Below are 15,427 nucleotides of genomic sequence, written 5' to 3' on the forward strand. Positions count from 1 at the left end.
ACCATGAACACCTCTTAACGCCCTCTATGGCTGCTATCTGTGGCATCATAGAACTCACTCAATAGCAGGAAGGGTTCCCGAGGCAACCAGGATGCTAAGGGAAAGGAAAATACTACAGAAAGATTTTAAGAATTCTTTCTCTTGCAGCTTGGGAATCATATGACAGAGTCACAGAATCACAGAAGGGCTGAGGCAGGAAGGCACCTCTTGAGATCCTCTAGTCCAACATCCGTGATCAAGCAGGGTCAGCCAAAGCAGGTTGACCAGGACTGTGTCCAGTCAGGTTTTGAGTATCTTCAAAGATAGGGACTCAACTGTCATGCTTTAACCTCAGTCGGCAACTGAGCACCACACAGCCGCTCGCTCACTCCCCCCACCACCGCCCGGTGGGATGGGGGAGAGAATTGGAAGAGTAGAAGTGAGAAAAACTCGTGGGTTGAGATAGAAACAGTTTAATAATTGAAATAAAATAATAATAACAACAATAATAATGTAATAATAATAATAATAATAATAATAATAATAATAATAATAATACACAAAACAAGTGATGCACAGTGCAATTGCTCACCACCTCCAACTGATGCCCAGCCAGTCCCCGAGCAGCGGCCCCCCCGGCCAGCTTTCCCCCAGTTTATGTACTGAGCATGACGTCACGTGGTATGGAATGTCCCTGTGGCCAGTTTGGGTCAGCTGTCCTCGCTGTGCCCCCTCCCAGCTTCTTGTGCACCTCCAGCCTTCTCAGTCGGTAGAGCATGGGAAGCTGAAAACTCCTTGACTAGCGTAGGCACTGCTTAGCAACAACTAAAACATCGGTGTGTTATCAACATTGTTCTCATCCTAAATCCAAAACACAGCACTGTACCAGCTGCTAGGAAGGAAATTAACTCTATCCCTGCCGAAACCAGGACATCAACAATCTCTCTAGGAAACCATCCTCAAAGTAAGAGATTTATCTTGATTTTAAATGGTGTTTCCTGTATTTCAGTTTTTATTTTCTCTTGCCCCGTCACTGGACACCACTGAGAAGAGTCCGGCTCCACCTTTTTCCTGTCCTCCATCATGTATTTTCACACACTGATAAAATCACCCCCAAACTTTCTGTTCCAGGCTGAATACTCCCAGCTCTCTCAGCCTCCCCTCATATATCAGATGCTCCAAGCCCTTAATCATCCTCGCGGCCCTGTGCTGGACTCTCTCAGTACATCTCTGTGTCTCTCGCACTGGGGGACCCAGCACTGGACCCAGCACTCCAAATGTGTCTCACCAGGGCTGAGCAGAGGGAAGGATCACCTCCCTTGATCTCCTGGAAACGCTCTACATAGTGTAGCCCAGGAGGTCGCTGGTCTTCTTCGCCGTGAGGGCTCATTGCTGGCTCCTGGTCAGCTTGGTGTCCACCAGGACCCCCAGGGCCTTCTGTGCTGAGTTGACTTCTTCACCTCTGCTATAAGATTCTAACTCCTTTCTTCTGCAAAGGAAACTTTGATGAAAATTTCTTGTACAATCCTTTATGATCTTTTCCACCAACATGGATAGTCTCAAGTCAAAAAATAATTTTTACTTCAGTAAGTACCCTGGGTCCAAAGCAGACAATGCCATGGAGGTACTACTCTTTATTTCCATACCCCTTCAATGGGTCTTGATCCCCTCTATTTCTGTGAGTAGAGGGAACAATCCAGTCTAAAACAGTTTTGAATTCTTTCCACAGGTTTTGGTTATGTTCTGCTGAGTTGCTAAATTAAAAAAAAAAAAAAAACAGAAAATCCTCATGAAAAATATTTTAAAAAGTAATTTTTATTAATCCCTTATATAATATTTTTCCCTTTCTAACTTTCCTTCTGACAAATATTGATCCTTCCCAAGCCTACGCCCTTTCTTTTTCCTATGAAGAACAAGTCAGCACAGCACTATACACAGTACACTGATTTCTCTTGCTTGTCAAAAACATAACTGATGATTTCATCAGTGTTATTGGCACAGTTGTTGCAAAAAAGGATTTCTTAGCTTGCTTTCCCTGACGATCTTGCTTCTTCTGCACTAATGCAAGTATTCTGCAGCATCATGCTTTATCTGTGGCAACTGTGAGATTTTAAAATGTTCTTTTTATTTTCAAAGAATGTATCTAGAACTCAGATTCTTCTACCTATGAAGTAGTAAGAGAGGTTTCTTGTAATTTTTAAAATATTGTTAAATGCTGGGTCTAAATTACAGCAGAAATTGCCAGAAGGATGACCTGAGCTTAATTCTGAGTACCGATCTCATTTACCATGCTTCCAGCTGTTCTGGGGCATAAATAAACTATCACTGTTGAATAGTCCAACTTTAAAGAGCCTGAATATATGCATAGACATCATGTGTACCTGAAAACAGGAACTGAAACACCTGGAAACTAGATTTTTGTGGACCTCATTTTACAAGTATTTCAGTAGAAAGAGATCTTTATGCTTTCACAGGGCCAGTCAGGCTCTGAGAAGGTTGAGGTCTGCTCACATAAAACAGTCAGGAAAATTTAGGCCTTCATATATTTTCAAGTTTATTTCCCAGCTAGATTTTTCTCAAGTTTTCAGCTTGTTACACATAGATCTATGGAATGGGTTTCCCTGTGTGATAAAATGCCCAAATACAATCCCTCCGAAACCAACATATTAAATTAATTATTCATGCAATTTAAAAAATGCATTCAAATTTTAACTCTGTTAAATTTGGTATAAAAATTCTCTTTCAGAATTTATTTTTCACTCCCTGTTATTTATTTATAACTGTATCTACACAGAAGAAACGAATCATAAAAAGGCATAAGCAAATGCATTGTAAAACCAACCGTTATTTTTTTAGATATGTTTAATTTCAGTATGATTCTCACCAACATATTTATGTACTGTTGGTTGTTTGGTTTCCTATTTTAAGTTAAATATCTTTCAAAGTGAGTTTTTCTTTGCCCAGAGAATTTTTAGTGCCCTGCAAGATGTACTGCTCCATAACTAATGTTCTTGATATACCACACTGTTAATGTGGGCTAAAAATAATAAAGTCTTGAATGGACAAAAAAAACCTCTGGAAAATTATATATCTCCAAAGCAAAATCCTATTTTATGTGCCTATGTACTTTGGATAACATAGATTTGCTTAACAATACAAGATTTTTCCCACCTTTTTAAGACAAATGTCATAACACCCTGACATTTGCAACTCAAACGGTTATTTATTAGAAAGCATTCATTATTTACATCGAAAATCTGAACAAGAAAGCAATGAAAAAGGAGTTGCCTGTTCTACTTAAGGATCTTGGAAATTTATTTATATTTTTTTCCATAAAGACCTTTTTTTTTAATTATGGAAGATATGTGTGATATTGCAATCTGGCTTTGAAGTGAGCTGAAAGGTGACCGATAGAGTTGCTGTCAAAAAAACACTATCTGTGGATGTAAAAATAATTCACCGTAAATCAGGAGTTCATTCTCATCTGTACTACTGTGGTTAATTCCTTACCTTATTAAGAGTTATAACAGACATTGAAGGATAATGAAAAACATATTAGGAAGACAGGAAGAAAAGCAGGTGAGATAATGAATAAACTGGGATCACCCCATTTAGAAAAGATACAGGAGGATGTTTATTCTTACAATACAGCATCTAGAGAAACCAAACTGAGCACTCTTATCTTTCAAAACTCATCAAATTTAAAACTAATGAAAGAAAATGTTGTGTAACTGACACGGCTAACCTTTGAAACTGCTTGCTGTATCAAGATGCTAGAAGATGTCAAGAGCTCAGAATATCTCAGTAAAGAAGCAGATGTCTCCTCATGAATAAGAACTTCTGAAGTTGTGAGTCTGAAATTAAATTAAAAGGTAATTGTTGGTATAAACTATGGGGTTTAGATCACATGCCTTTATAACAGTCTGGAGTTAAAATCCACATTCTTTTGAATTTTCTATCATTGTTTAGTCGATAATCTCTTCCTGAATCCACAGCTGAACACTTTCATCATGACCTTTCCTCTGTGTTGAGAATTGGAGATGCGGACACAGTTCTTTTATCACTTGGAGAAATCAATATATTCAAAATTATATGTGTTCCCTTTCCCCCAATCTTATTTATGTATATAAATAAAGACTTATTTCTAAGTCCTCCATAAAGGTTTCACTGACTGTTGACAGCACTCATATCAGCCATCATACCTCCTTGCTCGCTTGTATCACATATAAGTCAACAATTACCCAGTTCCAATGAAAACTGGGACAATGATATGGATTGGGGTAGTCAGATGGCTCCAAATCCCAGATACTCTATTTAATCTGGGCAGCGCTTAAAATGTGCAGCACATTTAGCATCACGATACAGAACTGTAACCCAAAGGTATCCATAAACTTTCTAATTTTCACTTTATGTTTAATCTTACATTCTACAGATAACTTTCCTTTCTTCGGTCTGGGGTTTTGTACAGTTTTAGTCTTTGCTGTTAATGAAAGTATAGATGGCTGAATAATTGTGACTTACATTTTCTTCTGAATGTCTCTGAAATTAGCCATGATTCAAAGCACTTCAGGGGACAAGTTTCACAGTCACAGAACAGCAGCTGAGAAAGGTCTGTGTTTTGCACACACAACCACTTTAAAAACAACTGCTCTGCAAATTCTCACCATGTAGCGACCATTCTTTGCTATTCCACATGCTGAAATAACTTCTGCACATCTTGGCTAAGGCCAGCAAATCTTGTTGTCTCTTCTTCAGTGCCGCAGTAATAAAATATTCTTGAAGGTCCCTTCAATTAACTTAACTGATATTCCATTAAACCAGATATTAGTACTTGCATGATCTGGTGACAGAGTTCATGGAGGAACAATTTTTATCTAAGAGATGGTAACAAATGGCTGGTGGGACTTCAGTAACCAAAAGCAGGTGTTTACACCTGTCAGGCACGAAGGTGACAGTTCCAATGAGCTAAGGAAATGTAGTAATTTATGAAACATTGTTTGGTAGCATCCACAATATTCCCAGATTTAAAAAAAAAAAACAAAAAGGAATCTTTGCTCTGGAAATTGTATGAAATAAAACACTGCTAACCAATGGGAAAGAAGGGTGCTAGCATGAAAAAAAGGTGAGTGAGGGTGTTCATAAGCAGCCCATAAATGAGCTAAAGTACACAACTGCCATGCTGCTGAATATGTAGGCAGTTATATCTGAGCCAGCTAGAGCACCTTAGCATTGGCAGTTTCATTCTCAGGTAAAATAAACAATGTGTCCATAATCCTGCCCAAATACCTGAAGCTGATAGTGATGGGATAGTAACTATTGAGAGTTCGTGTCTTTTGAGTGACTATCTGAGAAGAGGAATAGAGTCACACGTCTAGAAATGCGGTAACCTGGAAGATAGGAAAATCTGTCTCTAGAGTTCAGAGAAGTTACCTTGTCTCAACTCTCAAATGCTACTGTGTCTGGTAGTACGCTACTAGACACAGAAGCGTACAACGCTTCCTTCAGACATATAAATTCAGCTTATTGATTTCTTTTGTCAGCACAATGTTTTATATTGTAATCAAATTAGCACACTGTACTTCAGGCAACCTTGCTATCTTCAAAAATTAAGCAGTCGTCTTTACCCGAACAAAATTATTTTACACATGCCCTTGTCATTATCCAGTTCCAGAAATGACACAGGAAATTATCCTCCCTACACAAAATCCATGAGTCTCATCTTAATCTGAATAATTTCAAGATCATTTTAAGTTTCTCTAACAGGAAGGGGCGTTCTTTATTTAAAGCGACTTGAAACAGAGTGGAAACAATGTTTTTGACTCTTTTTCATAAAATGTTAATCCAAAATGATAGTAACTTTAGATCTTTATGAAAGTCTCTGTAAGATGTTAAGAACTTGAAACATGACAGTCGTGCAAACATCTATGAAACTCTCTTGTTTATTGTGCATCATTTCCTCACCACAATAATGCTGTTGTTCACTGTTGTATAATTTATCTTAGTGCCACTTCAATTGTTTTCAGTGTTCATAGGAAAGCATCCTATCTGGGATAATTACTCGGTTTGGAGATGATCAGCAATTTGGTTCATGAGCACCTCTGAAAATTACCCTGTCTGCAGAAGGCATTTTCCTGCAAGTGCAAGATACTGGGTTTGCAAGAAGGGGTCTTGTCTCTTTTCTCTTTTCCTTTCCTCTCTCATTTCCTGTCCCAAAAACATTTGATAATTGCTCTAGGACATGCCGATTTCCTTACAACTCTTCACCAGCTATATCTAGACATACGATCTCTCTGTGCTTTCTTTGTAACTCTGCCATTATCATAAGTTCCCCTAAAATGCTCAGCTAATTTTAAAGTGCTTCCTTAACATTTCAATTTCTGTAAGACAAGTAAGCAAATCCAGCGGGGTGTCTTGGCAACTTGGGTGTCCACAGCGAAACATGTATTTCAGTATAAATATCCATTATGAAATCATCACCAAGAATTAAGTTTCTGTATTTAATTACATTTGCATTGAACATGTAATCGTCAATCAATTGAAAAATAAAGCAATCCTTGTAAAAACACCATGGAGATGTTTCTTGACAAGCAGGTTTACAGATCCTCAGTTCTTGTAAACTGACTTAAGCACAGCGATGAGAGCTTAAAATGGTTCTGTTGCCAGAGCCTAATTTTGCGACTTTTATTCATAACAGCTGATAGGCTACAGTATAAACAATCCCACTGGGCGAAACAAGTAAGGAACATGGGGGAAAATTAATTCTTTCAGTCTTTTTGCTAACTTCACAGGTAGTAAAACTTTTTAGGAGAAAAGCTGCGTATGACAGCAGAGTGTGGAAGCCAGAAGCTATTGTGTGACAGATAAAAGACGGGGAACTTACAGATATATCCACTTAGATTCTGAGTATGTTATTGCAAAAGACCTAAGGTATTAATCAAACATGTATGTAATATTAGGTAATATTTTCCCTTCTTTTCCCCTAAGGTTTTTCTGGCAAGTCTTTTCAGTCACCGGAGTTGTATTTTAATTGCTTCAAAAACCTATCAAAGTTGATTTTCCCACCTTTGGAATAGCTGCCCCGACAGAATGATTACTGTACTTCTTGATGTTGCACCTCTTGGCTGGTCACATGGGATAATGCTCACTGTAGTTTATTTCTGGTCTTATTTTTGAAACTTATGTAGCATGAAAATGTGTTTGCTTTCTGCCAGCATGCTTGTTATGCATGTGGTATTACTCAGAAATCATGTTTTCTAATTCCCCAGCCTAAGTACAGCCATTAAACTCCACGTCAGGCTTCCCACCAGTAAAGAGCGCACTCTTTAAAGAAAAATGCCATTAGCCAAAGAATGGCAACTAGTACAGGTGTGCTGTTATTGATACCGATTAGTGCTTTACAGCACTTTGAAATGCTCATCTTTTGGTTCATTTAATGTATGGTCACAAACACCAGGAGTCATATAGATACAGATGGCAGAAAAGCTGAGCACTTTTTCTGCATCTTTCTAATCTCTGTTGGCGTGACCTCAGTGTGACATGCTGTTGTGCTTCACTATGATACTCGTTTTTACAGACCTTTCTTCCGTAACAAATGAGTTGTTCCATAAGCAGCAGAAACAACGAAGCCCTGCATACTTACGTACTTCGACCCCTCCTCTCCTCTCCATCCCTCCACTGCATGGTCTCCGGATCTGTACATATACCTTTTAGGTGGTGTGTGTGACAGAGTACTTGGAGCTACATGTCTACTGATGGACGAACCAGCTGCTGCCTCTTCCCTCAGTGAGGTCTCTCTCTTCGAGAGTGGTACTACAAGAATGGGATTGTCTTTGAGATTTATCTCTCTTGTTGTTATTACTCCATTGCTTCAGAGAGGCAAAGAGCATGTCCCCCTTTTCCTTGAGAAGCTGGACTAAACCCAGTCTTCTCCAAATCCTGTAGCAATGTGGTGTGGACAGTCTACACAGCGGGCTCAGTTCAGTGCTGCAGACAAGCAGTTAAGCAGACTTCCCAGGTCAAGGAATCCTGTTTGGAAGCAAAGCATCCTCATCCCACTTCAAAGGAGCAAGAACTGGCCACTCAGATCTGACACTGGTGAAATTCTCATCATATTTATAACTTAAAATAAGCAAACGGGGGATAGCAGCATTCTCTCTATTACGTTTAGTTCTTGTGGGGCAAGAGACTTCCTGCTTGCTTCCGTGTTGTGTCTTGGTGGCGAGTCTGCTGTACATGGATTTCAGTCCTTGCACCTATGGACCTGTGCAGATCAAGGTGCTTCTGTACTACTTTTGGTCCTTAATTAAAGCAGACTATAATAGAAGTTAAGGTATGCGCACAAGTTATTTGGTTTTATTTATTAATACTGTTTTTATTTTCTCTATTTATTCCACTTTTGCTGGATGGTAATGCTCCGAACATGTTAAAACCAAAGATAAATTTGACAAATTTGGCATCTTATCTACTTCATAGTGAGGGTTTCTTGCCTTTTGCCCAGCAAGATTTGTATTTCTTTTTCTTTCAAGGTTTTTATCTAATATTTGTTTTCATCATCTTTCCGTATTAATCTATTAATAATGTCTATTTCTGTAGTTGGTACTGGGGCTGATGGAACCTTCTTACCTGGGAAAACTTCTTCACCAAAATACTTCCTTTTGTTGAGCTTTCCTGAACCTGCACTATAGGCCCCAGCCAAAAGTTTCTGCCATTAGGCATCTCTCCTGACATTCATGGCAGCTTTGCTGAAGCTGCCGTATTTTGGATTTCCAAAACTGTATGAGGAATTACAGTTCCATTCCCACTTAAATATACACGAAAATGAATCTGTTCATTTTATACTAGGTTACAAAAATCTTCAGTTTCAAGAGCAGGGCCACGTGGTGTGTGGTTGAGCAATAAGGTTCTGATTTATGTGGTGTCGATTGACCAACCAACGGCACAAAGCTCTCGCTCTCCCCTCTACCAGCATTTTCTGTACGTGTTCCCACGTGCCCTAAAACATCACCTTCTGAGGAGGCACTTTCAGTTTTATCACCCATCTTCTTGATACCGGCAAGATCTGACTACGCGATTTCTTCCTCCTGTATTTCATAATTTTGTAAGACTACCGTGCAGCAAGAGTCAAGCTCAAGATACCGGCCGTGTCATTTGTATTAGTTTTCTGCAAAGGGACTTCTTGCCTCCTTCCTCCTCCCCAAAACCCAAATCCTCTTGAAAAGGGCAAAAAAAGGGATGGAAAAATTATTAGGGATGTGCTAATTTGGATTAATTTTTTATTAACTGCTATCTCTACTGCTTCACATTGCTATAAATCCACTTCTGTCTCCTTCCCATGTATCATACAGGTGGTAAGGTGACAAATTTACAGAAGCTGCTTTGTAGACCATAGCTTAATCCACATAGGAAAAAAAAAAAAAAAAAAACAAACCTCTTCAGAGTCAAGCTGGACAAGAATCCACCTCTTCCTCCTTTTACCTTAGGGCAGGTTTTTTTCCTTACAAAGCAAGATCCTCAGTGAGACGGCGCCGAGGCACCAAAAAGGTAAGGAGCTCATTTTTTATCGGTTTTATTTCACGCAGTCGTAAATAGCAGAGGTATCTTTCCCCTCTGCGCTAACAACAGAAGTCAAAACAAGTGAATTCCTAGACAGCTAAAGCAATAGCTGTGCGCCCGGCGTGGTTAGCTGAAGGCGCGCCCGCACGCCGGGCCCACAGCGCTCCCGCTTCCCACCCAGGCAGCAGCGCGCTGCCGCACGCGGAAGGAGCGGGGGAATCGCCGGGCCCTGCGCAGCCCCCGCGCCTCGGCCACCTCCGCTCCGCTCCCGCGCACAGGCGCCTCGCGGCAGCGGGCGGCACGCGCCCGCCGCCCCCTAACGGAAGCCTCGCGGGCGGCCGTTGGGGGCGACGCCGCCGCGAGCCAGGGCACTGCCGGGGGAAAGGGGGTGCCAGAGCCACGCCAGCCCCCGAAGGGCCGCTCTCGAGTCTCCCTGCCCGGGAGGCTGGGGCTTCCCGGTAGGCTTCTCTGTCAAGCCGCCGCCTCTCCCTTTAGGCTGTCTCCCCTCAGGCGGCGGCGGGGGGAGCAGGCTCCGAGGGGCCGCGGTGGCGAGGCGGGGGAGTTGCCTGTGGGGGTTGGGGGTGGGGGGGGGGGGGCTGCCGGCCGGCGGGCGGGGAGGGACGGAGGGAGGCTTCGAGCCGGCGGCTGCCTCTCAGAGCGGCGGAAGAATCTCCCGGCCCTGCCGCTCGTCGGTGGTGCGGCCGTGCGTGTGGCGCGGAGGGATCCGCGCGGGCCGCCGTGTGCCCGCCTCCTGCGCGGCGGCCGCTGCCTCCTTGATATAGTGCGGCACGGGGAGGCGCTGGCAGTCACTTGGCGAGCGGCGCTCCGCGGGTGCGGGGCGGGCGCGGACGGCAGCGGGGTTTGCCTGGGCTGAGCACCTCCAACTTGGAACTGTCCACCAGCGCGAGCTCCTGAACATGAGCCTCCTGCCTCTCTACCTGCTCGGATTGCTCCTCAGTAGCGGGCAAGGTAGGAGCGGGGCTGCCTTTTTTTTTTTTTTTTTTTTTTATTATTATTCTTACCTGTGCTGTCTGCTTGCTCAGATTAACATTTAACCGGGAAGGAAATGGAGAAAAAATAAAGCACTGTATCACCCTGGAACCAAATTAAAAAGGACCTAAAACTTGCTTCATCGCCTCCCCCCCCCCCCCCCTTTTTTTTTTTTTAAGTCTTCGAGGCGGGGAGGGGAATCATGAGGAAAAAGAAAAAAAGCTGGAAGGTGCTAAGTGCACTTAGCTGCTTTGCATGGGGTTTCGCCTCTTTTTGGGCGATAAATGTGGGAGGGAGATCAAGCGATTAAAAAAAATATATATCTGTCAGGGATCGCGCTTTAAAATATGCGTCTGCTTGAGGGGAAGGCAACGTGGGCTTCATTTTTAGGACCAGGGAGAAGTGCTGTCGATAGAGCCAGTGAGAAATCTGACCTGAAGTCTGCCCGTCAGGGTTTCTCCGCTTCCGAAGACCGTTCCTCTCGCTCTGCGGGGACACCGAGCCCCCCGGCTCGGGGGGGGGGGCGGGGGCGCGGCCGCGGAGACTTTTTGCGATGAAATAACGCCGCGGAGGCAGGTGTGTGCGGAGACGGGGCGTGCTGGGCTTGCGCCTCTGGGCACTGTTCGCCTTTTGCCTGTGTATGTGCACATCCATACAGCGCTTCGTAAAATACGGACTTGGGGGCTGTGGCGTGGCTGGGGTTTTTTGGTTTGTTTTTTTGGGTTGACATTTTTATTTATTTATTTATTTATTTATTTATTTATTTATTTATTTATTTATTTATTTATTTATTTTGGATGTCACCTATGTGATTACTTGAGGATTTGTGCTACTTTAGGAGGCGGGGAGGGGAAGGGCCGCCGGGAGCGCGTTCGTGCGCGGTGTGACACGGCGAGGGTGCCCCTCGTTGAGGGACGGTTGCGGTGATTCGAAACTGTTCGGGCAAGTTTCTGGCGTTCATTTGGGGCCGAACCGGGCTGCTGTGCCGCCCGTGCCTCCTGTGGGATGCCCTCTGCGAGACGCCTGAAAGCGCTACATTGCCTACACCTGAGAGGGTGGGCGGGGGCCCGCGCTCGGGGCCTTTTTCAGGAGGTTGGGGGGGGGGGGAATAAATAAAAACCCACCTGGGTTTTTATTGGGTGGGATAGTGGGATTTTTATAGTGGTGGGAGCGGCGGGGACCGGCCCTCGGCCCCTGGTGCCGCCGCCTTGCAGCAGGGGGCGGCAGAGCTCCACGGCGGCGGCCGCCGGTGCTCGGGCGCTGCCCCACGCCGGGACGGGGGCGGCTTCGCTTCCCCTCCGCCCCACGCCGGGACGGGGGCGGCTTCGCTTCCCCTCCGCCCCCGCTGCGGGTACCGAGGGGGCGCGCCGGGGGGGCGGGTACCCGCGCTCCGGAGCGCCGGGGCTGAATGTCTCACCCAGGCGCTACACGGTGTCTTGTCGGGGGTAGTGAGATCTGTTGCGCTTGAGAAAATCGGGGCGGGGGGGGTGGGGGGTGTATTATGCCTTGAGGTAGTAAGACTGCAGCTCTGAAGGTCTCCTTCAATGCATTTGTCGTTAAACCTCATACCATACAGACGTTTTGTCTCGGTGATAAGTAGCAAAGAGCCACCAGATGCTCTCAATTTATATAGAAATGCTTCTGTGCTTTTGCCACCTCGGGATGAGCTCTGGAGGTTTCCCGATTAGCAGCGATTCAGAAACAGTCCGGAGGCTTTGGATGGCAAAGGAGGAGGAGAACGGGAAAGCTTCCTTCAGGCTTTGCATTGATCTACTTAAGTGTAATGTGTATAGAGATGTGGTCTGTGGTTCCTCTAACGGAGGAATGGTAGAAAGCTAGTTTGTGAAGTGTGATTACTGCAGCGTAGGAGGATTATATAGTTTTGGTATCTTACTATCACAAATGTCAGGAGATAAATAATGGAGTGAAATTCTAGATGCTATTAAGCTGAGTTTTAAAAATTATAGGGGGATAGATATTGAGGGGGAGATGGAAAGAAGAGGAGGAAAGCTGAATAAGTCTAATATTGATAGTAAGTTGTTATTAGTCTCAATTTAAAAAAAAAACAAAACACAGCTTTTTTAAAAAATAAAGGGAGTTAATTGTATTGGAGGGGGGGAAGAGTAAAATTTTTGAACTGGCTGTAGAAATAGCAGGAACATGCAGCCTCAATCCACAGCAGGGGATAGTAAATGGAAGTGGGAAAACATCTTCATATGGAAAATATTCCCATTTAGGTTGCTAGGGTAGAGGAAAATTCTAAAGTGATTTTTTTTTTTTTAAATTTTAATAAGCATTGTCGTGGTGAGTGATTTATTGTGTTTTTTTTATTTTTTGAAACCTCCTTGAAGTAATCTTGGGAATTTCTTGAAGTGATTCAAATCATTTGAGAGGCTATTCCAGAAACTCTTGGGATTTATCTTCTCTTGGAAATGCAGTGGCGGGGAACACTTACATCATCAACTGAAGGTTGTAGTGTTTGTGAGGGTTTTCTTGTTTGTTTGTTTTTAAGAAAACTAGTGTTATCTAAGCACTAAATCATGATTATGACTTTTTTGATGTTAAAGTAGAGCTAGAGAAGAGTGTGGATGGCTAAGAAAAAAACCCAGTAACTAGATTTGGATCACTTGCTTTGGAAAATATTGAAAGTCATAGATTGAGGATTTATAGTTCTAAGAATATAGCTGCAGTAGATTTTATGAAGAATGACTGAAGCTCTTTCTTTGGGAAGTGCTGGTGTTTAAGACTGGGGAGAGGCAACTGTGATGTATTTGTTCCACTTCAGAAAATCAGAGCAGTTTGAAAACAAGTAGCAGACAGCAACCCCCTCCCCCAGCCCCTTAAGTTAAGAGCTTATGAATGTCTTAATTATCTACCAGGGCCAAATATTCCCTCTCCTAATTTCATCACAAGGGAGGAGTTTAGCTGGCAATGTTATTACACTAAAACAACAGGATTTTTTTCTTAACCTTTCAAAGCTGTCCAGACAATTCATCCAGAGTGAAAGGCCCAAATTTAATTAGCTTTGCTTTAATAAAAAGCAAAACAAAACACACACCCCACAACAAAATAGCCTACTCCACTCTGTAAATCTACTTTTTAACATATGTAGTGATACAACACTCAGAAGAGGAGGCTTCATTGGTTTTTAACCAGTGTCTGGGGATACTGACTTAAAGTGGATGAAATGGACATCTTTCCACTTTGCAAAATCCTATTTCTTTTATCACTCCGCATAATACGCATTTCTCTAGGTTAGCAAATTTTTGTTAAGTTGCAATAGAAAATGTTTTGCTCGTAGAATTCAATCTATTTTGTGCTCATCCAGGAGATTCATAGGAGTGAGTACTTGTTCAGTCATTGTGCTTTAAGTTTCATCTTTTCACTGCTTTGATATAGAGTTTGTTTTTGGTTTTTTTTCTGAAGAGTTTCTCTTTACAAGTGCTTATAAGGGACTGTTTGTTAATAAGGAACATCCCCCGAAAGAGATGCCAGCATGTGCGTCTTATTCATTACAGTGCAGTCGCTTTCTAGAACCCTGCTTCTTTTTGCTTTTTTGCATGGGGAATCCATGAAACTTGGAATTTTTGAAATCAATGAGTTTGTCTACTGGATTAAGCGGAACTAGTATTTTATTCCGGTTGTATACAGAAATCTGAAACATATCCTGAGAATTCAGCTAACCATTTCTTTCTGCTACCAGTCAATTTATACAACTGCATTAAGATCAAAATACATCTACTACCTTCTCCTCTCCTTTTTCACCCTTCAAAAAAGCCCCAAAAATTAATTCAGACAAAAATTAATGTTTGATTTGCTGTTTTAGCCTGTGTAACTCCTGTTCAAGTGAAGAGGAGAATCAAAATATCTGCCTGAAAGTAAACCTTCATTGATGAGGTGTTATAAAAAATTGACTTAAGAATGGATGGTTGAGAAATATGTAGAGTTTTGTTGCATGCACTCCTATTCAAAATGGAGTTAGAGATACTTTTATCGTTTGCAGTGGCTCTAAATCATGAAGTGTATGAAAGATAAAGTCATAGAGGTAAAGCTTTAAAGTCTTTTCTAAGAGGTTGAATAGCATCATTTTGACTTTGTCTTTTTCTCTTACAGCATAGTTCATGTATTTATTTAGGTAACTAATTATTTTTATCTATGGAAATGTTATTGGAGTGTTATGACCAATTCATGTATGATTTGCCTTTCACGGTCTTCTTTTTCAACATGTATTTTGAGAACAAATACTGTATTTGTTTGCCCTTTCATTGACCTTTTCTTTGAGGCACCTTTCCCAAGTGATTCAGGTTTACTTACTGATTTTCTTCCAATTTACTCCAGTAATCCCCCAGTTACATTCAGCACATGCCATTTGATTCCAGCACAATTGAGTCAAGTTAATATGACATTTTGGGAAACACATGTTTTAACTACACTGTAATTTGTGGCTGCGAGTTGAAAATCCATTATTGAAAGAGTAGGACATAGACTTCTCCAGATAAATAATATGGATAATAACTGGTATTCATATTTTAAACAGTTTATACCAACTCATTCATGCCAGATGTTTTATTTGGGGCTTTTTGTTTGTTTGTTTTTTAGCAAACACATTTGTTTTATAAAATAAGGGCAGTATATTTGATGGAGCGAATCCTGAGGTTTTATATGTCAAAGGTAATTTGAATTTTATTTTTGATGTCTCTTGAAATTCAGAAATGGGGGAGACATAAGAGAAAACTTAAGGATATCCTGATATATTCAAATCTGAAGGCTCATTGGAGTCTGATAGACTAGATCCAGGCCTATTGGATTCTAATAGATCTTATCATCACTTTGTTTTGACGTAATCAATTAATCATGACATAATTCTGACCTAGTAATTATGTTACATCTCCTCCCTTTTCTCCCC

General features: G+C 42.0%; 1 protein-coding gene across 1 annotated transcript in view; it reads left to right on the plus strand.

The window, feature by feature from the left end:
• Positions 1–10,385: 10,385 nt before the first annotated feature.
• The window catches only part of NCAM2 (neural cell adhesion molecule 2), a 330,359-nt gene continuing 325,317 nt past the window's right edge, over positions 10,386–15,427 (plus strand). Inside the window, exon 1 of the mRNA XM_076352315.1 lies at positions 10,386–10,500. Coding sequence (XP_076208430.1) covers positions 10,449–10,500 — 52 coding nt within the window. The 5' untranslated portion in view covers positions 10,386–10,448. The remainder of the gene's footprint in view (positions 10,501–15,427) is intronic.

The sequence above is a fragment of the Aptenodytes patagonicus genome, chromosome 1 (genome assembly GCF_965638725.1).
Source record: "Aptenodytes patagonicus chromosome 1, bAptPat1.pri.cur, whole genome shotgun sequence".
Lineage (NCBI taxonomy): Eukaryota > Metazoa > Chordata > Aves > Sphenisciformes > Spheniscidae > Aptenodytes > Aptenodytes patagonicus.